The following is a 17,942-nucleotide window of genomic DNA, read 5'->3' as shown; positions in this document are numbered from 1 at the left end:
GGTGGCTAGGGATTAGGGTAGGGTTTAATTTGGGACAAGATTGAAATTAAGAATTTTGGGTAAATTGGGGTTTGGTCAATTTTAATAAAATTAAAGTATAGTATATAAATTTAAAATCTAATTTGATATCTTAAAATTACTTAAAAATACTACTTAATTATCAATTTACTAATCAGCTTTTAATCAAGTATTCTAATTTAAAAATTAGAAATAATATAATTTAGTTTCTGTTTATAAAAATTAATATATTAAATTCTAGAATCTCTATTATTTAACTAAATTGTATAAAATTCTTATTCTTTTGCAACTGTTAAGCTGTATAATTTATATATAGAAAATTATTCAATAACTATAAAATTAAGTAGAATTTCTAATTTAATTATCAAAACTTGATTTGATTACTTTTAATAAAATAATTTCTAAAAATAAGGTCTTTAATAAATAAATAAATTGAAATTAACTCATAATGATATTTTTCGAAAATTATGGGTCTTACAAGAACGGCAAACCGCAAGCAGCGAAGACTATTCGTTACTTCTCCCTTATTCCATGATTGCAATGGTTATACATGTCTAGTAAGACAGTCGTTGACATGCTGTGACATAAGAGAGGTCCTAACTCTGATGGTATGTATAGGCATCCAAGGGACGCTGAGGCATAGAAGTCATTTGAGAGATGATATCCTGACTTCTCTAGTGATCCGCGCAGTGTTCGCCTAGCCTTAGCTAGCGATGGCTTTAACCCTTTTGGAAACATGAGCTCGAAGTACTCAATTTAGCCCATGGTTCTTATCACGTATAACCTGCCCCCTAGATTTGCATGAAACCCACTTTGTTTATCCTCTCTATGATTATTACTGGTTCTAATATGCCTGGAAATGACATAGATGTTAACCTAGAGACGTTGATCAATGAGTTGAACCAGTTATGGGTTGGTGTTGAAACTTACGATGCAGTCGAGAAAAAAAAACCTTCAAGATGTATGCTGCATTGATGTGGACAATCAGTGATTTTTCAAGCTTAGGCAACTTATCTGGGTGGAATACGTACGGTAGTAGAGCCTGTCATGCGTGCAATTTGGATGATCAAACTAACCGGCTCACACACAGTCAGAAATAGTGTTTCATGGGTCATCATCGCTTTCTAAATCATGACCACAAATATAGAAAAGACCAGTACTCCTTTGATGGAAAGATAAAGGATAGAGGTCCACCAGTCAAATTCTCTGGTGGAGACATTGTCCGGCAATTAGAAGGTGTGCATGTCCAGCTTGGCAAGGTGTAATCGGTTACGGGGAAGACGACACGCGGACAGTAAACTGCCATGCAAGACGAGTTTCTTTGGAAGAATAGGAGTATATTCTTTGAGCTGCCATATTGGAAAAGCAATGGATTGCATCACAATCTTGATGTCATGCACATAGAGAAGAATGTGTGTGACAACATAGTTTTCACCATATTGAATGAGAAAGGTAAGTCTAAAGACCACATTAAAGCTCGAAGAGACCTCCAGTGTGGGAATCAGGCATGATTTGTGGCCACAAGCAGATGGAAAGTACCCATCCAGCATGTTTACTATGACCAATCCACAGAAGGAACTCTTTTTAAGGACTATCAAGAACGTGGGCTTTCCAGATGGATACTCTAGCAATATTTTCCGCTGTGTTGACTTACAATAGCGCAAGTTGTCGGGCTTGAAAAGCCATGACTGTCACATTCTAATGGAATATCTACTGCCAATTGCATTAAGGAAAGCATTGCCTACCCCAGTGTCTACTGTCCTGGCGGATTTATCATCTTTTTTTCGCTGATTATGCAGCAAATCCATAGACCCTCGACAACTTTCTCTCCTTAGCTAGCTAATAAATACTTAGGTTTGCTTATTTATGTGTGTAGGAAAGAATTGAGACTATTGAGCAACGTGATGAATACTCTAGACTGTTGTCTCAGAATGATTCGCTTGCTCAAGCTCTCGGGTAGAGTGTGTGGCATGGGTTTGGGTCCGACTTGTAGTCAAGTCTTCGGTATGAATTTTCATCAGCCGAGCAATGTAACTCAAACGGAGGAGACCCAAAGGGTGCTGCTTGAATTACAAGCAGAGTTGGCGGCCGAGAGATTAAAAAGGAAGGCAATGGAGGATGAAGTAGCAGCCGAGAAGACAAAAAGATAGGCAGTGGATGATGAAGTAGCAGCTGGAAAGATAAGGATGCAGGCAATGGAGAGTGCTTTGATATGTCTACTTCAAGGACAAGGTAGGAATGAAGCTGCCATCAGATGTCGCCGCATGGATGAATGCGTTGGAGGGACAGATTAGAAAGTAGATCTTAGGATTGTGGAACTTTTTTTTTAGCTATACACTTTTTTTGTGTTGACTATGCAACTGTTAGTAAGGAGTACACTTTATTGATATTTGGATAATTATATGAATTTTATTAATGATTTTGCTAATGTCGTTTACCGAGCAATTCATTTTTCTCGATATAAAATAATTTAACTTACTAATATTAAGAAGGATTAAAAAAATAACAAAAAAACCTAGTACATTCAAATTAAAAAGAGCGTTGATTGCCAGTGTACAATATAGTATTTTTGCAGCCATTTAGCCGAAAAATAGCAGTAGTTGCAAAATAGCCATAGAAAGTTAAAACAACAGGATAGGAGATAGCGGCGGTTTCAAACCGCCGTCAAATACATTTGAAAAATAATGACCGTTAACTAGCAGCGGTTTCGAACCGCCAGTAAATTTGTGTGTAATCACTGTTGGTCAGATAGCGGCGGTTTTAAACCGCCTCTAAACATTACGCCGCTATTTTTGGGTTTTATGGCGGTTGTGCCAGCAATTCATTAATATTTTTTGAAATTGCGACGGTTGTGCCGACAGTTCATTAATATTTAATATATTTATGACACGAAATATGTATATACTAATAGATCATTTAAATATAAAATAAAGATAATAAAAATTAACTAATATTAAAGTCATTATTAGATGTTTTGAAAGTAAAATAAAATAATTTATCCCCTTCAATTAATTTATACCACATATATTAAAGTGATTTTGTTATAAATAATCATGCATTAATAACTTATCATTTAATTAATATATTAGTATAAGAGTTATAATTTATAATAATAATTTATGATAATTTTTTTTAAAGGGGAAAGGGGGAGGGTATTTTTGTCCAAAAAAATAAAAAAGACGATTTTAATACGAAAAAACGTTAAGGACGATTTTAAATAAAAAATTAGATCAGGGACGGGTTCGATTCAGACCCTCAACGTGAGGGACCAAAACAATACTTATCCCCTTATTTAATGTCTATTTTAATATAATTATTGACCTTCTATTTTTATAATTATTAACATTTCAAATAAAGTAATATCTTAAAACTTACTTCATCATCTATTCTAAAGTAATTATAAATATTCTATTTTTTAATTATTTTATAATTTTATTTATCACTTATTTTCAATCAATTATATTAATGTACAAATAAATTAAATTAAATATGATAATACTTATATTAATCTTTGGAGTTATGAAGGTGTGGCTGGAGCACATATTATGTTTTCAGACTTGTGTTTTTGGACGGCTATCTGACATTGGATTATTGGGATCTAAAAATTTTTTGTGATAAACGTATAGGTAAACCCTCTTTAAATTTGTCAAAAATATTTGGAATTCATTTATTTCTTGCAGGGGTGGCCTATTTTAGTTTTGGCACATTTCATATAAAACATAATTTTTTAATTTGAGATTAACATAAGTTTAATTTATTATCATTTTCTATAAAAATGATTAATAGACCCAAAATAAATATATTAGACCAAAAACTTTTTTAAAATATATATCAAGATACGAAAGAACAATATTAAAAAATTTCAAACAGAAAATAGTAAAATATAAAATAAGAGGAATAAACACAATAAAACTTTATTCAATAATATTCAAGTGCATCATATTTAAACTCTTTTAAAATAATATTTTTTTACCTAATTCTTCAACTAATTTCTTATCTTATTAGTTATTATTTAATCAAGAATAGTTGCACCCTTTTAAATATCTTTTGTTAAAATATTTGAGTCCAACATAAATTTAAGATAATATTCAACAAAAAAAATTAATATATTAGATTAAATGAAATAATTATCGAATAATTATAATATTTATCAAAATTCTATAGTTGTCTACAACAATGATAGATTTATTTTTTCAAAGTAATTTACAATATTTTTTTATTTTAAGATAAATAATAAAAATTTTACTAAAAGAAAATAAGATATAATAATTTATATTTACTCTTTATGCATAAGTACCATTGTATATAATTACTCGTGATCCCTACAAAATGGAGATAAGTCAAAAAGATGAAGAAAAAGACGTACAATAACCTTCGTTGATGTTATTTCACCTCTCAATCTTCTAAATCAAAAGTAAAATTAAGTACATAAAAATAAAATTTAAATATTGAAAAGACTCAACATGTGAAGAGTTATGATAAATTAACTTGTATCGAATAAAAATGATAAAATTTATAATAAAATTTTAAAAACTTAAATAAATAAGAATAAAATAAAAAAGATAAAATACAATAACGAATAATAATATTTTATAGTTTATTAAAAAAATTAAATAGTAGAAATAATACATCACATAAAAAAATATTACTAAATGGGCGAACAAGTGGTAAAAAACATGAAATTCTCTTTTAGCATATATATTTTTACAACGAATAAATTATAGAATACATAAATAGATAAAATAAACAGAAAAAATGAATAAAATTATATTTTTTTAAAAATTAAAAAATATTTACAATAATATAATTGATGGTAAGTACAGTATGTACCTATTAGATTTGATATTAAAATAAAAAATATAAAAATTTGAATTTAAAATTAAAATATTTAAAATCAATGAAAAAAATAAAAATGAACTTTTTTGGTAATAAATTGAATTAACGTGACAATAAATTAAATTAAATAATTGATATAATAAATTAATTATAAATGTTGGCTTAATAAAATAAGTTACATAAATAAAAATTATCTTATAAAAATATTATGTAAAAATTAAAACACTTTTAAAAATTATTAATTAAATACATAAGATGAAAAAATTAATGCAAATAAAATAAAATAAATTAATTTATTCTAGGTAAACCATATAATTAATGTAATTAGTTAGTTATGGATTTAATTACTCTATTGATCCTTTTAATTTTACCAAATTTAAAATTAGGCTTTTATACTTTTTTTTTTAATTTAATCCTTACACTGTTTTTAATTTTGTAATTAGGTTGTTATCAATATAAAAAATATTAGAACTAATGAAATATTTATTCACAAATTGAAGATACCCACAATCAAGAATCTAATTTGATCTTTGACCACATATTTTTTTATAAAGAGTATTCTATCAATTTTAATATTTTTAATACAAAAAAATAATTACAAAATTAAAAGCAGTATAAAAATATAATTAAAAGAAAAAAGAGTATAAAAACCTAATTAAAAATTTGATGAAACTATATAAAGACTAGCATAATAATTAAACATTATATTTACTGTAGTCAAATAAATTATTAAATAATTTGATATTTATCTTAATCAAATCAAATCAAATAAAAAAATTAATCAATTAATGTATTTAAATAAATTAAAAAAAATAAATTACAAATATTTTAAAAAAATATCACATCAGTTATATTATTAATTAACAAAACTTAGTTTTAATAATATACAAGTGTAATAACCCGTGCCATACATGTGATAAAATTGAAATTATAATTTTAAATTATTGTATTAAAATTAATTTGAATTGTAATAATTTAATTAATAAATAAATAATATGATGTGCATTGTTCATGTTTTTTTAAATATAGTATTAAATGTATTAACTCGAATGTAGCTATTAAATGTATAAAAATTATATTTGAATTATAAATTCTCTAATGAAATTATCTCGTTTAAAATATTTAAATTATGATTTCAATCATAAATTACAATTATGATTTTAAAAATTTTTTTGATATAGTATTATATTTTTTATTTTACTATTAATATGTTGATATTGCAAGTCTAAATTATAGTATTTTACTGAATCTTGACTGAAAAAAATAGTTACGTATTTCTATCATTTAATTTATTTAATACACAATGTGCTAACACTAACGATATTTTAAAAAAAATATATTGATAAAAAAAGATATAATATAATTACAAATATAACATAAATAAATAAAATATATAAATAAATACGAAACCAATATGTTTACCAATGTCTTTGTTAAATTTTATAAATTAGAGAATAAATTATGTATTCGGTTGCTTGGTGATCATATAGATGATCAAGTAATTGGATTGTAAATTGATCTCATAGTGTACATCTTATTTTTTTTCATTTTTGAATGAAAGCGAGAATTAAGAGAGTAAGTAGTAATATATAAATAAAAAAAAATTTGCACCATAACACATAATTATAACCAAAAGAAATATTCATATTAAAATTTTACAAACTGCAAATTATGAAGATCAATCACAATGTACTGATCACTCCTCTCTATTTTTGACCATGATATAAGTTTTTCTTTTCTAATCAAGAATCCAATAACATCTAAGTGAACAAAAAAAATTGAATTAAAAGTACTAAATTAAAGACAAATGAGTGAATAATATAAGAAATTATAACTTTGAACGTGTATAAAATAAAAAAATTTACTGATTTATTTTATATTAAACGATAAAACTAACAATAGTATATTAATAAAAGGATATACCTTGAAAAAAGTCACAATACAATTTGAAATATTTTCATAAATAAACTGTTAAAATTATTGTTATCGATAAAATGACGCTATTAGACAAATTTTTGGCAAAACTTAAAATCAAAAGGAAAATAATTTTGTGTGAGTTAATATAAATTAATTACGTACCAAATAAGTAGAATCGTTCATTTGTTTGTTTCAATATATCAGCACGAGTAAGCAAATTAAAATAATTATTCAGAATTTTACGATCATCGACCAAACGTATTATACGTGACTCCATCTTAAAAGATATTTTGCACGTGTGTACAGTTAGAAGATATATATATTCCGCTTGATTTCTCAATCTCAAAATTTGAGAAGACATAGACTTTTCTTTCTACCAATTCATTCTCAAATATTTTTGTCAAATAATTTTTTATTGAACAATGAATTTTATCGTATTGCAAAATAAATTAAATATAAAAGCTATTAGCATTTACAAAACTATTAAAAAGAATTGTTTTGACTTGTGAAATGGTGTATCTTATAAAATTAACTTAAAATATGAACTACAAATATTTATAAGAATTTAATTTAGATGCATTGACAGTGTAAAATAGTTTTACATGTGTATCCAATTACGGAATGACACATCAATAAAAATAAATACCTTTTACATTGACTGTGTGAATGGTCATCCAAAAGAACGGATGTAATTGCAAGACTATGTAAAATGCTTTACACATTTAGTGCATTAAAATTAAACTCTATTTATAAATTGAACTTAGCATTATTTGAAAAAATTTAGTAAATGAATCAATTAATCTTATCATTTATTAGAACTATTTCTATGTAAACCGTCTTACTCTTGTCAAACTTAAATGAGACTTTTTATAGCCTTATAATTTTTGTTTTTATTTTTTATACTTTCTCTTCGTATAATCTACTATAAATGATACTATTGATAGGATCATAGTTAATAGTCATTAGATATGGAAAAAAAATAGAATAAAGATTATGTGAAAATTATAAATTTTTTAAATAATAAACATGAAAGAAAATTTATTGCTTATTATATATACTAATAATATGTCAATAATTTTGAAAATTTACTAATAGTTTAAAGATAATTTTACTATAGTTATAATAAATTTAGTTATTACTCTAAATAAATAAAATAAATAATATATTGAAAACTAAAAAAAAGATTAACGGTAATAATGTTTAGAATGTTTCCATGTTTTTTTTTTATTTTTTTTACTTGCCATTCTTTTACTGCAATGCAATGTTAGATCAAAGAAATTCTAAATTTGAAATATAATAATAAATATGTCATGTAATAGAAAAATAACAAACTATATATATATATATATATATTAATCACATTATAAATAATTATATTTGTCAAGTAAATTTATTTATACTCTATATCTATTATATTATTTTATGTAAAACTAAAATCTACTCTTCTAATTTAATATTATATATATATTTGCTTCTGACATTGTCTAAAATTAAATTGAGATTATGTCTAAAGACTTAACATGGTAAACAGAATATAATTAATATTTAATATTTTAATAATTAAATACCTAAAATAAGTTAATGAATAATAATAATTAATACCTGAAATATCATATATATATATATATATTTTTTTAATATTATCCAAAATTAAATTGAAATTATGTTCAAAGTCTTAATACCGTAATTGAGGTATAATTAATACCTAAAATTTTAATAAGTAAATACCTAAAATAAGTTAATTAAATAACAACAATTAATACCTAAAATGTTGAAAAGAAGTTTTTAATAAATGTGAGAAATAAAAATAAAAAATTAATAAATAATATTAGTGTTTAAATGAAAGAATTGATAAAGAATAATAATTATAAGTAAAAATAGTATTTTTATTTTGGAAAAAAAAATAAATGAGAAATTGTTTAATAATCCGTGCTATGTACATGATAATAAATTGTTCAACAATTCGTACTATGCATGTAATAAGTTTAAAATTATAATTTTAAATTATTTTATTGAAAAAAATTTGAATTATAGTAATTTGATTAATAAAAAAGTAACATGTTATGCGTTTATTTTTTCTTAATCTAGTGTTATGTGTATCAACTCTAATATAGTTATTAATTATTTTTGTTAATCTACTTTTTTTTCTAAATTTATGATTAAAATAACAATTATAAATATTAGTAATTAAACAAATTATTATATTATAATTATTTACATTTTATTCCTAAAATTGAAAACATACTATTTCTTTTTTATTTAATGGTTTTTTATTTATACTACCAATATATATTAATCGATTAGTCAATGATTTTTTTATTCGTAGGATATATTTATTTATTTTGTTTAAATAATTTTAAATCTCTCCTTATTTAAGTATACATATATATTAAGTCACATATATTAATTATTTTTTTTATTATAAATAATTTTTTTAGCCTACAATCATTCAATGATTTTGTTATTCCATTAATACCATTATATGTGTAATAATATTCATAAATCATACTAATTTTCGTATTTCTTTATATGTATATATATCAATTGTTTAATTAATAATTTTTTTATTTTTAGAATATATTTATTTTGTTAAATAATTCTAAATACTTTTTTATGTAGTTTTTATATATATATATATATTAATTGTATGTAAATATATTTAAATCATATATATTAAATTTTTTTTATCATAATTAATTTTTTTTGAGCCTACAATCATTCAATAATTTTTTTATTCTTTATTATTAATGTCATCGTATGTGTAATTTTTATAAATTATAATAATTTCTTTATTTATCTATACATATATATTAATTTTGTTGAATAATTCTAAATATTTGTTTATATATATATATATATATATATATATATATTAATTGTACAAATAAAAATTTAAGTCACATATATTAATTATTTTTTGTTATAATTATTTTTATATATATATATGATTATTTTTTATTCTAGAATAATAATTTTTTATTTTTTATATTCATGCATATTCCTTAATTTTTTTCATATGTATGATTAATAATTTTTTTTAAATGGTAATATTTTAATTTTTTTCTTCCACGTATTTTTATATATTAGCAAGAAAGCAAAATCACATATTGTGACTATTTTTTCTTTTTCACGCCTTAATCTTAATTAATCAATCTTGTATCCATACAATAATATAATTAAACTTTTAATCGTTCTAATTTATTGATAAAATATATTTCTCTTAATAATTGCATTACTAATATGAAATACAAAAAAAGGTGATACATATATCTAAAAAAGAAAATAAACTTAAAAAAAATCATATTAAAAAGTTTAAAAATAACATATCCATAAAGAATAGTCATAATATATAAATTGAGATAACAATTTAAATTTCTCTAAAACTAATTTAATCAACTACCAATATTAGAACTAAATTATTTAAATAATATTTAATCTATTCTAATCCTTAGATACATATAGATTAGAGTCATTCTCGTAACAATCAACCAAAATAACATCATAAGATCGAATACTTAGAATCGGTACAAATTCAGACTATCTTCTTGTTAAAATTATCAAATTAAATTGACTTTTATTATCTTCAATATCATTACATTAATGCACCAAAAGACCGGTAGTTTCTGAAAAATACAATATGTTATAAAATTATTTTTAATACAAAAAACTTAAGAGAAGAAAATTTAAATATAGTACCAATCTTTGAATTGCATCTTTAAGGTTGGCACGAATTTTTCAAAGTTGAACCTAAATTGAAAAAATTCGATCCCATTATATGCTCCACTTCGAATATTTTTGGACAAACGTAGAAAACGTAGAAGGGATGTGACTTGAACTTAACCTATAAAGCTCCTTAGAAACAATTGCCCAATCAAAGAAGAATAACAGATTAGAAAAAATGCTTTGATTCTTAGATTTAGACTTACTAACCATAAAGAAACACTATATATAGCCTTTAGTAGTACAAAAATAATTATAAAAATTAATTATTACAATATCAATTTACCATTATGAACGTTAATATCATATTTATAGTAATTAAAATTATAAATTTATGTTTAATTTTTTATATAATTATAATTAAAATATTTTTTAAATCAGTATAATTATGCATTATTCATTAAATGCTAATTGTAATATAATTCTAATAAAGATATTTTTAAAAATAAATTTAGAAGAGAGAATAGTATTTTTATTTTGAAAAGAAAATAAATTCATGAGGAATTGACACCTTATTTTCATTAGTTGGGGGAAAATCCAATTTTAGTATATTAAGTATATTATTTTATATAATTATAATAAAGATATTTTTCTAAATTGGTATAATAATGCATATTAAATGCTAATTGTAATATAACTATAATAAAGATATTTTTCTAAAAATAATTTTAGAGGAGAGAATAGTGCTTTCATTATATGAGAATAGTACTTTCTAAAAATAAAGATTTTTTTCTAAAAGAGTATAATCATGCATTATTCATTAAATGCTAATTGTAATATAATTATAATAAAAATATTTTTTTTAAAAATAATTTTAAAAGAGAGAATAGTACTTTAATTACATAAAAATAGTACTTTCTAAAAATAAAGATATTTTTCTAAATTAGTATAATTATGCATTATTACTTAAATGCTAATTATAGTATAATTATAATAAAGATATTTTTATAAAATAAATTTAGAAAAAAAAATAATGTATTTATTTTGGTGGAAAAATGGATTCACGAGGAATCGACACCTCACTTTTATTAGTTGGAGTGAAAATCCAATTTTAATATATTAAGCAGATAAATAGATAATAGATAATAGATGTGAGGTTGAACGTTTTTCTTTTAATTTTATTTTATTGTGTCAGCATTTATTATGGTTAAAATAAAAAGAACGGTCAAAGCGTTTGTCTATTATTTCTACTGTAAACTTAACAAAAAATATTAAATATATGTTTATAAATTATTTAATTAAAATTATAACAATAAATTGAATGGCTTTTTATTATTTTTTGTTTTTTTGTACTAAAGATAGATTTTTCATATAAACTATTAGTCCGATAAACAATGACTGATTGACTTAGATAGATGAGGAAGAAACGCAAAAAAATTGTTTAAAGTAACAATTGACATAGACTTAATTAAGGAGAAGAAACATATGGAGTAATGTTTCTTATTTCCTTTGAAGCACGAATTTAATGTATATATAAAACCACGAAGACCAAATTTAATGGAATTGAGAGAAGCTTTGACGACATAGAAGATGATTATTGTATTAATATTAAATTTAATTTTTAAAATATTCATTCATTATCTATTACTATTTTTATTAAGATCGAATTTTGTATGTTGTATCTTAAGAGTATATATTAATATTATAAATTAATTTTTTTATTAAAATATAAAAAATTAGTTTTTAATATATTTAATTTATATTTATTATAATAAAAAATTTAAAAATTTTTATTAATAATAATATTCTTAAAACATATGTTAACTACACTTATATTATATTGTATGAGTCAAATTAAACACATAATGGATGAAGAAAAAATTCATTTCAGTGCCACTAAGTATTTTTTTAAATATTATTTTTTATTTAATTTTTTAAAAAAATAAAAAATAAGTAATTTTTTATTTTTTAACAACTAGTACATAAAAATAGATTTTTAAATTAATTAAATAATAATAAATCTTTAAAAAAGTTAACTAAAGACTAAAAATTAAAAAGCAATCATTAGCATTTCTGAATTTATAAATGTGATTAGATTTTTTTTTTCCGATGACTTTTTTATGTTCACCGATGATTCTAAACAGTTGACTATGATAATACTACACGAAGCCCATAGGAAACGGAAAATTGTTAGGAGTTTTTGGTATAAAGGAAAACGGTTGCACTTGTATATTAATTGAATGAAAAAATATTAATAAGTGTGTATAACAAAATTATTTTAGTGTACTTGTTAGTTGTTATATATTGATGGAAGAGAATATATCTTTTTATTAACTCTAAGAGCATCTAATAATGACTCTAAAAAACAAATAAATAAGTTTACACTAATTTATTTCGATAATACTAAAAAAAATAAAAATAATCAACATTTATTCATTATAAAATATATTAAATAAAATAAAAATAATAAATTTTAATCGTTTTTAATTAATATTTTTTAAGGTAAAAATTTTAAAATTAATTTTATGTGAAGTTAATAATTAAAAATTATTAAATAATTTAATAAATTTAACTAAATTATTATTTAATAATGGTCGATTATCAACTTTACGTTAAATTAATTGAAGCGTGAGTTTCTATAACAAGATTAACAACATTTTCGAATTTATTTACTCTAACATTAAGGCTATGTATAATGCTGCATGCAACGGCAATTGAGAAACAAGCACCATATTTTCATTTTCATTTCGTAACAACAATGGCGACATCATCATCGTTGCCATTTCTTCTCCTTTCAACTCTGCTAGCAGCCATTGTTGTTCTTCTTCAATCTCCAGTTTCACATGCAGACCTAGATCACCAAAAAACTTACTTTTACGCTTGCCTCTCAAACAAAGTATGGACAAACCCATCAGCTCCCGTTAGCGTCATCGGAGCTTTATACACCTCCACCAATTCATCCTTCTCCGACATCCTCAACCTCCACATCCACAACAAGAGGTTTAACAGACCAAACACACCCAAACCCATCGCCATCATAACCGCTTTTCATGAATCCCATGTTCAGGCGGCGGTTGTATGCTCCAAAGCCAGCAACTTTCAGCTCAGAATCCGAAGTGGCGGCCATGACTACGAAGGCTTCTCCTTCGTATCAGATATCCCCTTCGTTCTTCTCGACATGTACAATCTTAAATCTATTAGCGTCAACATTCAAAACGGCACCGCTTTAGTTGAGGCTGGTGCAACACTTGGTCAACTTTACTATAAAGTCGCGAAGAATAGCCATGTTCATGCCGTCGCTGCCGGAGTCTGTCCTAGTCTCGGCACCGGCGGCCATTTTAGCGGCGGTGGCTATGGCAACCTCATGAGAAAATACGGCCTCTCGGTGGACAACATTATTGATGCAAAAATTGTCAATGTAAATGGTGATATCCTTGACAGAGAATCAATGGGAGAGGATCTGTTTTGGGCCATAAGAGGAGGTGGAGGTGCTAGCTTCGGTGTGATTCTCTCATGGACGATCAAGCTAGTGGCGGTTCCTCCATTGGTGACGGTGTTCAAGGTGAATAGAACCTTAGAACAAGGTATTAAATTTTTGTGTTATTTTTATTTATTATTTTATTTTTTCTAGAAATAAAATTTATTATGTTTATCTTTTTTTAAGTTTGTTATGTTTACGTTTCTCTAATAAAATTATCTAAAAATTTTGGTTGGTTTAGCTTATTTTAAAATTTAAAATTAATTTAATAATTAGTATAAATAGATATTATTATTCTTCTATAATACAACAACACAATAATAAAAATGAAATTACTTTAATAAAGACATTAAAAATGTCTTTTTTAAAGATATTTACATATGTCATATTATTATTAGACATTTTTATTAAATTAGTTAATAATTTACTTTTTAATAAATCAGAATAAAATCAATTTATTATAACAATAATAATAAACTTAATTGTTTGCATTATAATTATTATATTTGATCTAATCCGATCAAATTACACCATCTAAACAGAATATCTTTAAATTTTTTGATAAAAAATAAATATATCCCTGATTTTTTGTTATGTGAACATTTAAATCTCTAAAAATTTAAAAATACAATTAAATCTCTAAAAAATGGTTTCATCTTTTCTTATTCTTCACTGTTTTATTATAAGGTGTCACCGACATTGTTTACAAATGGCAACGTGTTGCACCAAAGCTTCACAGGGATCTTTTCATCAGACTCCAGCACGAGGTGCGTCACAAGACGGTTCAAGTTTCCTTCATTGGCGAGTTCTTGGGACGAACTCATAGACTTTTGAGTTTGATGAAAGAAAGTTTTCCTGAACTGGGATTACGCAAAAGTGATTGCCTTGAATTGCCTTGGGTCAACAGCACTGTTTTCTATACAGAAGGTCCAATCGGATACCCAGCAGAAGCGTTACTATTCGAAGCAAAATACCCTGCTCAAATCTATTTCAAGAGCAAGTCAGATTTTGTGAAGAACATTATCTCGAAAGAGGGGTTGCAATCTATTTGGAAGAAGTTCATCGAGAGTGAGATAATTGTTATGCAATGGAACCCCTACGGTGGAAGAATGTGGGAGATTTCAGCTTCGGCTACTCCGTTTCCTCATAGAGCAGGGAACTTGTTCTTGATTCAGTACTACATGATTTGGTTACAAGATGGAGAAGATATCACTAATCGTAACTTGAATGTTTCAAGGTCCATGTATGAGTTCATGACTCCTTTTGTTTCGAAATTTCCAAGGGAGGCTTTTCATAACTACAGGGACAGAGATATTGGAGCCAATCCAAGCAATGGAACAACCAATGTTGACAGAGCTCGAATTTATGGAGCCAAGTTTTTCAGAGAGAATTTTGATAGACTGGTGAAGGTCAAAACCAGAGTTGACCCTGACAACTTTTTTAGATATGAACAGAGTATACCACCCCAAAAATATTAACTGAGAATGGATTATTATTTTACTTGGATTGATATGTATGCAATAATAAATTTAAACAATAATATATGTATCAAGAAAGTCATTTAAGGAATACAGATTTTATTAATAATTCAAATCTCTTTATTTTAACCCTTCTACAATAGACAATTAGACTAGTTCATTTATCCACAAAAATTCGCGAGTTGGGTCATCAAAATGTTGAGTCACTTAAATTTTGTACACCTTTAGAATTCATTCTTTTAACATGTGGCTTATGCAATACCAAACCTTATATCACTGCCATGGGGCATACATTAGCAACTTGCAAGTTGAGAATCAAGCCTCAATTTAGATCTTCTTTAATCAATAAGATACATCATTTCAAATATAAGATATAGTTGTTGATCTTCTTATGTTTATCATTGAAATACTTAGCTTAATTTTAGTAATTATTAATAATAAGATATTTAAGATAAAAGAAAAAATTATATGTTTGTCTACTATTTCTAACTTTTAATTTGTCAAAAAAAAAAGAGAGTATATTTTGAAGATGAATGCATTATTTTAATAAAATTGTAAATGCAGAAATTGTTTTAGATAACTTTTGATTTTATTTATGAGATATAAATAAAAAAATAATATATATAAAATTTAATTTAAGTGTAGAAGAAAAAAAACAGAAACTAATATATTATTTTTAATTTCAAAAATGAGAAATTATAAAATTTTTAAAAACAAAAAATTTTTTATTCCTATTTCAAATAGAAATAAAATCTTTATCAAATTAAAAGAAAAAAAAAAAACAACGACAGGAATAGAGAAGAAGGCCACAATCTTTTTAAGTATTTAACTAACACAACAATCTATTTGGAACAACAAAAACTATAACAAGTGTACCTCGTACACTTAAAATTCTTGCTAACAATTGAACTGAGACATGTTAGTATCTAGTTCGTATCCAAAGAAAAGCCACCAACAAGACAGCTTCTACAAGCTCCCACTCATATGGAAGAAATGCACCGACCTCCAATCCCTGAAGCAGATCCACGCCTCCATGGTCGTCAAAGGCTTCACCTTCAACACCACTACTTCCCTCACACAACTCCTTTTCTGCACTGCAATGTGCACTTTTGGCCCCACAATACATTATGCACGCAAAGTGTTCGATCAAATTCCCGAACCAGATACTTTCATGTGGACCACCATGATCAGGGGTTTGGCTCAGGGCCCTGATCCCCTGCAGGCGGTTGCACTGTACACCAAAATGGCTGCACGTAAAGTGAGCCCCGATAGCTTCACTTTCTCTTTTCTAATCAAAGCTTGTACTAGGCTTTTGTGGGTCAAGACCGGTTCTATTATTCAAGGGAAGGTTTTGAGGCTTGGATTTGGTTCTAATAAGTTTGTTAGGAATAGCCTTTTGCGTTTTCATGCTGATTGTGGTGATTTGAAGATTGCACACCATTTGTTTGATGATGGGGCAAAGGAGGACGTGGTTGCATGGTCAGCCCTTACAGCCGGCTATGCAAGGCGTGGGGATTTGCAGGCTGCGAGAAAGCTTTTTGATGAAATGCCAGAAAGGGATTTGGTTTCTTGGAATGTGATGATCACGGGGTATGCAAAGGGAGGGGATATGAAGAGTGCAAGGAAGCTTTTTGACAAGGTTCCTGAGAGGGATGTGGTTACTTGGAGCACCATGATCTCAGGGTATGTGCTTGGTGGCATGAATAAAAAAGCATTGGAGTTATTCGAAATGATGATGAGGATTGGGGTTTGCCCCAATGAGGTGACATTGTTGAGCATTTTGTCTGGTTGTGCTGATTTAGGAGATTTGGAAATTGGCAAGAAGATACATGAGAAGATCTTGGAGATTAGTGCCGGGGAGCTCAGCACTTTGTTGGGGAATGCTCTTGTGGATATGTATGCCAAGTGTGGAAGCATAGTTAAGGCACTTGAAGTGTTCCGGTCGATGAGGGACAAGGATGTGACCTCATGGAACTCTGCCATCTGCGGATTGGCTTTTCATGGCCATGCCAAAGAGTCTATTGATCTATTCCGAGAGATGCAGAGGACCGAATTTTGTCCAGATGCAATCACCTTCCTTGGTGTTTTGATAGCTTGCAGTCATGCTGGGAAAGTGGATGAGGGTTGTCAATTTTTTGATCTTATGAGAATTAAGTATAACATTGAACCAAACATTAGGCATTTTGGGTGTATAGTGGACATGCTAGGGCGTGCCGGACGTTTGAAGGAAGCATTTGTCTTCATTGCATCAATGAAGATGAAACCTAGTGCAACCATTTGGAGGACCCTGCTTGGGTCTTGTAAAGTTCATGGAGATGTGAACTTGGCGAAACGCGCAAATGAAGAGCTGCTTAAGATTAGGAGGGATCAAAGTGGCGACTATGTTCTGATGTCTAATGTATATGCTTCACAAGGTGACTGGGATGAGGCTGAGAGGGTAAGGAAGTTGATGGATGACAATGGCGTAAGGAAGAATCATGGGTCTAGCTTAGTTGACAGTAAAAGAGAACCAAACTTTATAACACCCCCGGCACATTTATCAGCATTATTATAGA

General features: G+C 26.2%; 2 protein-coding genes across 2 annotated transcripts; both read left to right on the top strand.

Annotated features, from left to right (window-relative positions):
• The first annotated feature begins 13,189 nt into the window (after nt 1-13,189).
• LOC130975829 (berberine bridge enzyme-like 17) lies at nt 13,190-15,387 on the top strand. Its single transcript, XM_057900560.1, has 2 exons — nt 13,190-14,015; nt 14,597-15,387. The coding sequence occupies exons 1-2, from the start codon at nt 13,190-13,192 to the stop codon at nt 15,385-15,387; spliced, it is 1,617 nt and encodes a 538-aa protein (XP_057756543.1).
• Nucleotides 15,388-16,256: 869 nt separating this feature from the next.
• LOC130976969 (pentatricopeptide repeat-containing protein At5g15300) lies at nt 16,257-17,942 on the top strand. Its single transcript, XM_057901940.1, has one exon. It carries the CDS (start codon nt 16,304-16,306, stop codon nt 17,939-17,941), a length of 1,638 nt encoding a protein of 545 aa, XP_057757923.1. The 5' UTR covers nt 16,257-16,303; the 3' UTR covers nt 17,942.

The sequence above is a fragment of the Arachis stenosperma genome, chromosome 4, assembly GCF_014773155.1.
Source record: "Arachis stenosperma cultivar V10309 chromosome 4, arast.V10309.gnm1.PFL2, whole genome shotgun sequence".
Lineage (NCBI taxonomy): Eukaryota > Viridiplantae > Streptophyta > Magnoliopsida > Fabales > Fabaceae > Arachis > Arachis stenosperma.
The sequence above is the reverse complement of the archived record's forward strand: the minus strand, read 5'-3'. Positions and strand labels throughout refer to the sequence as shown.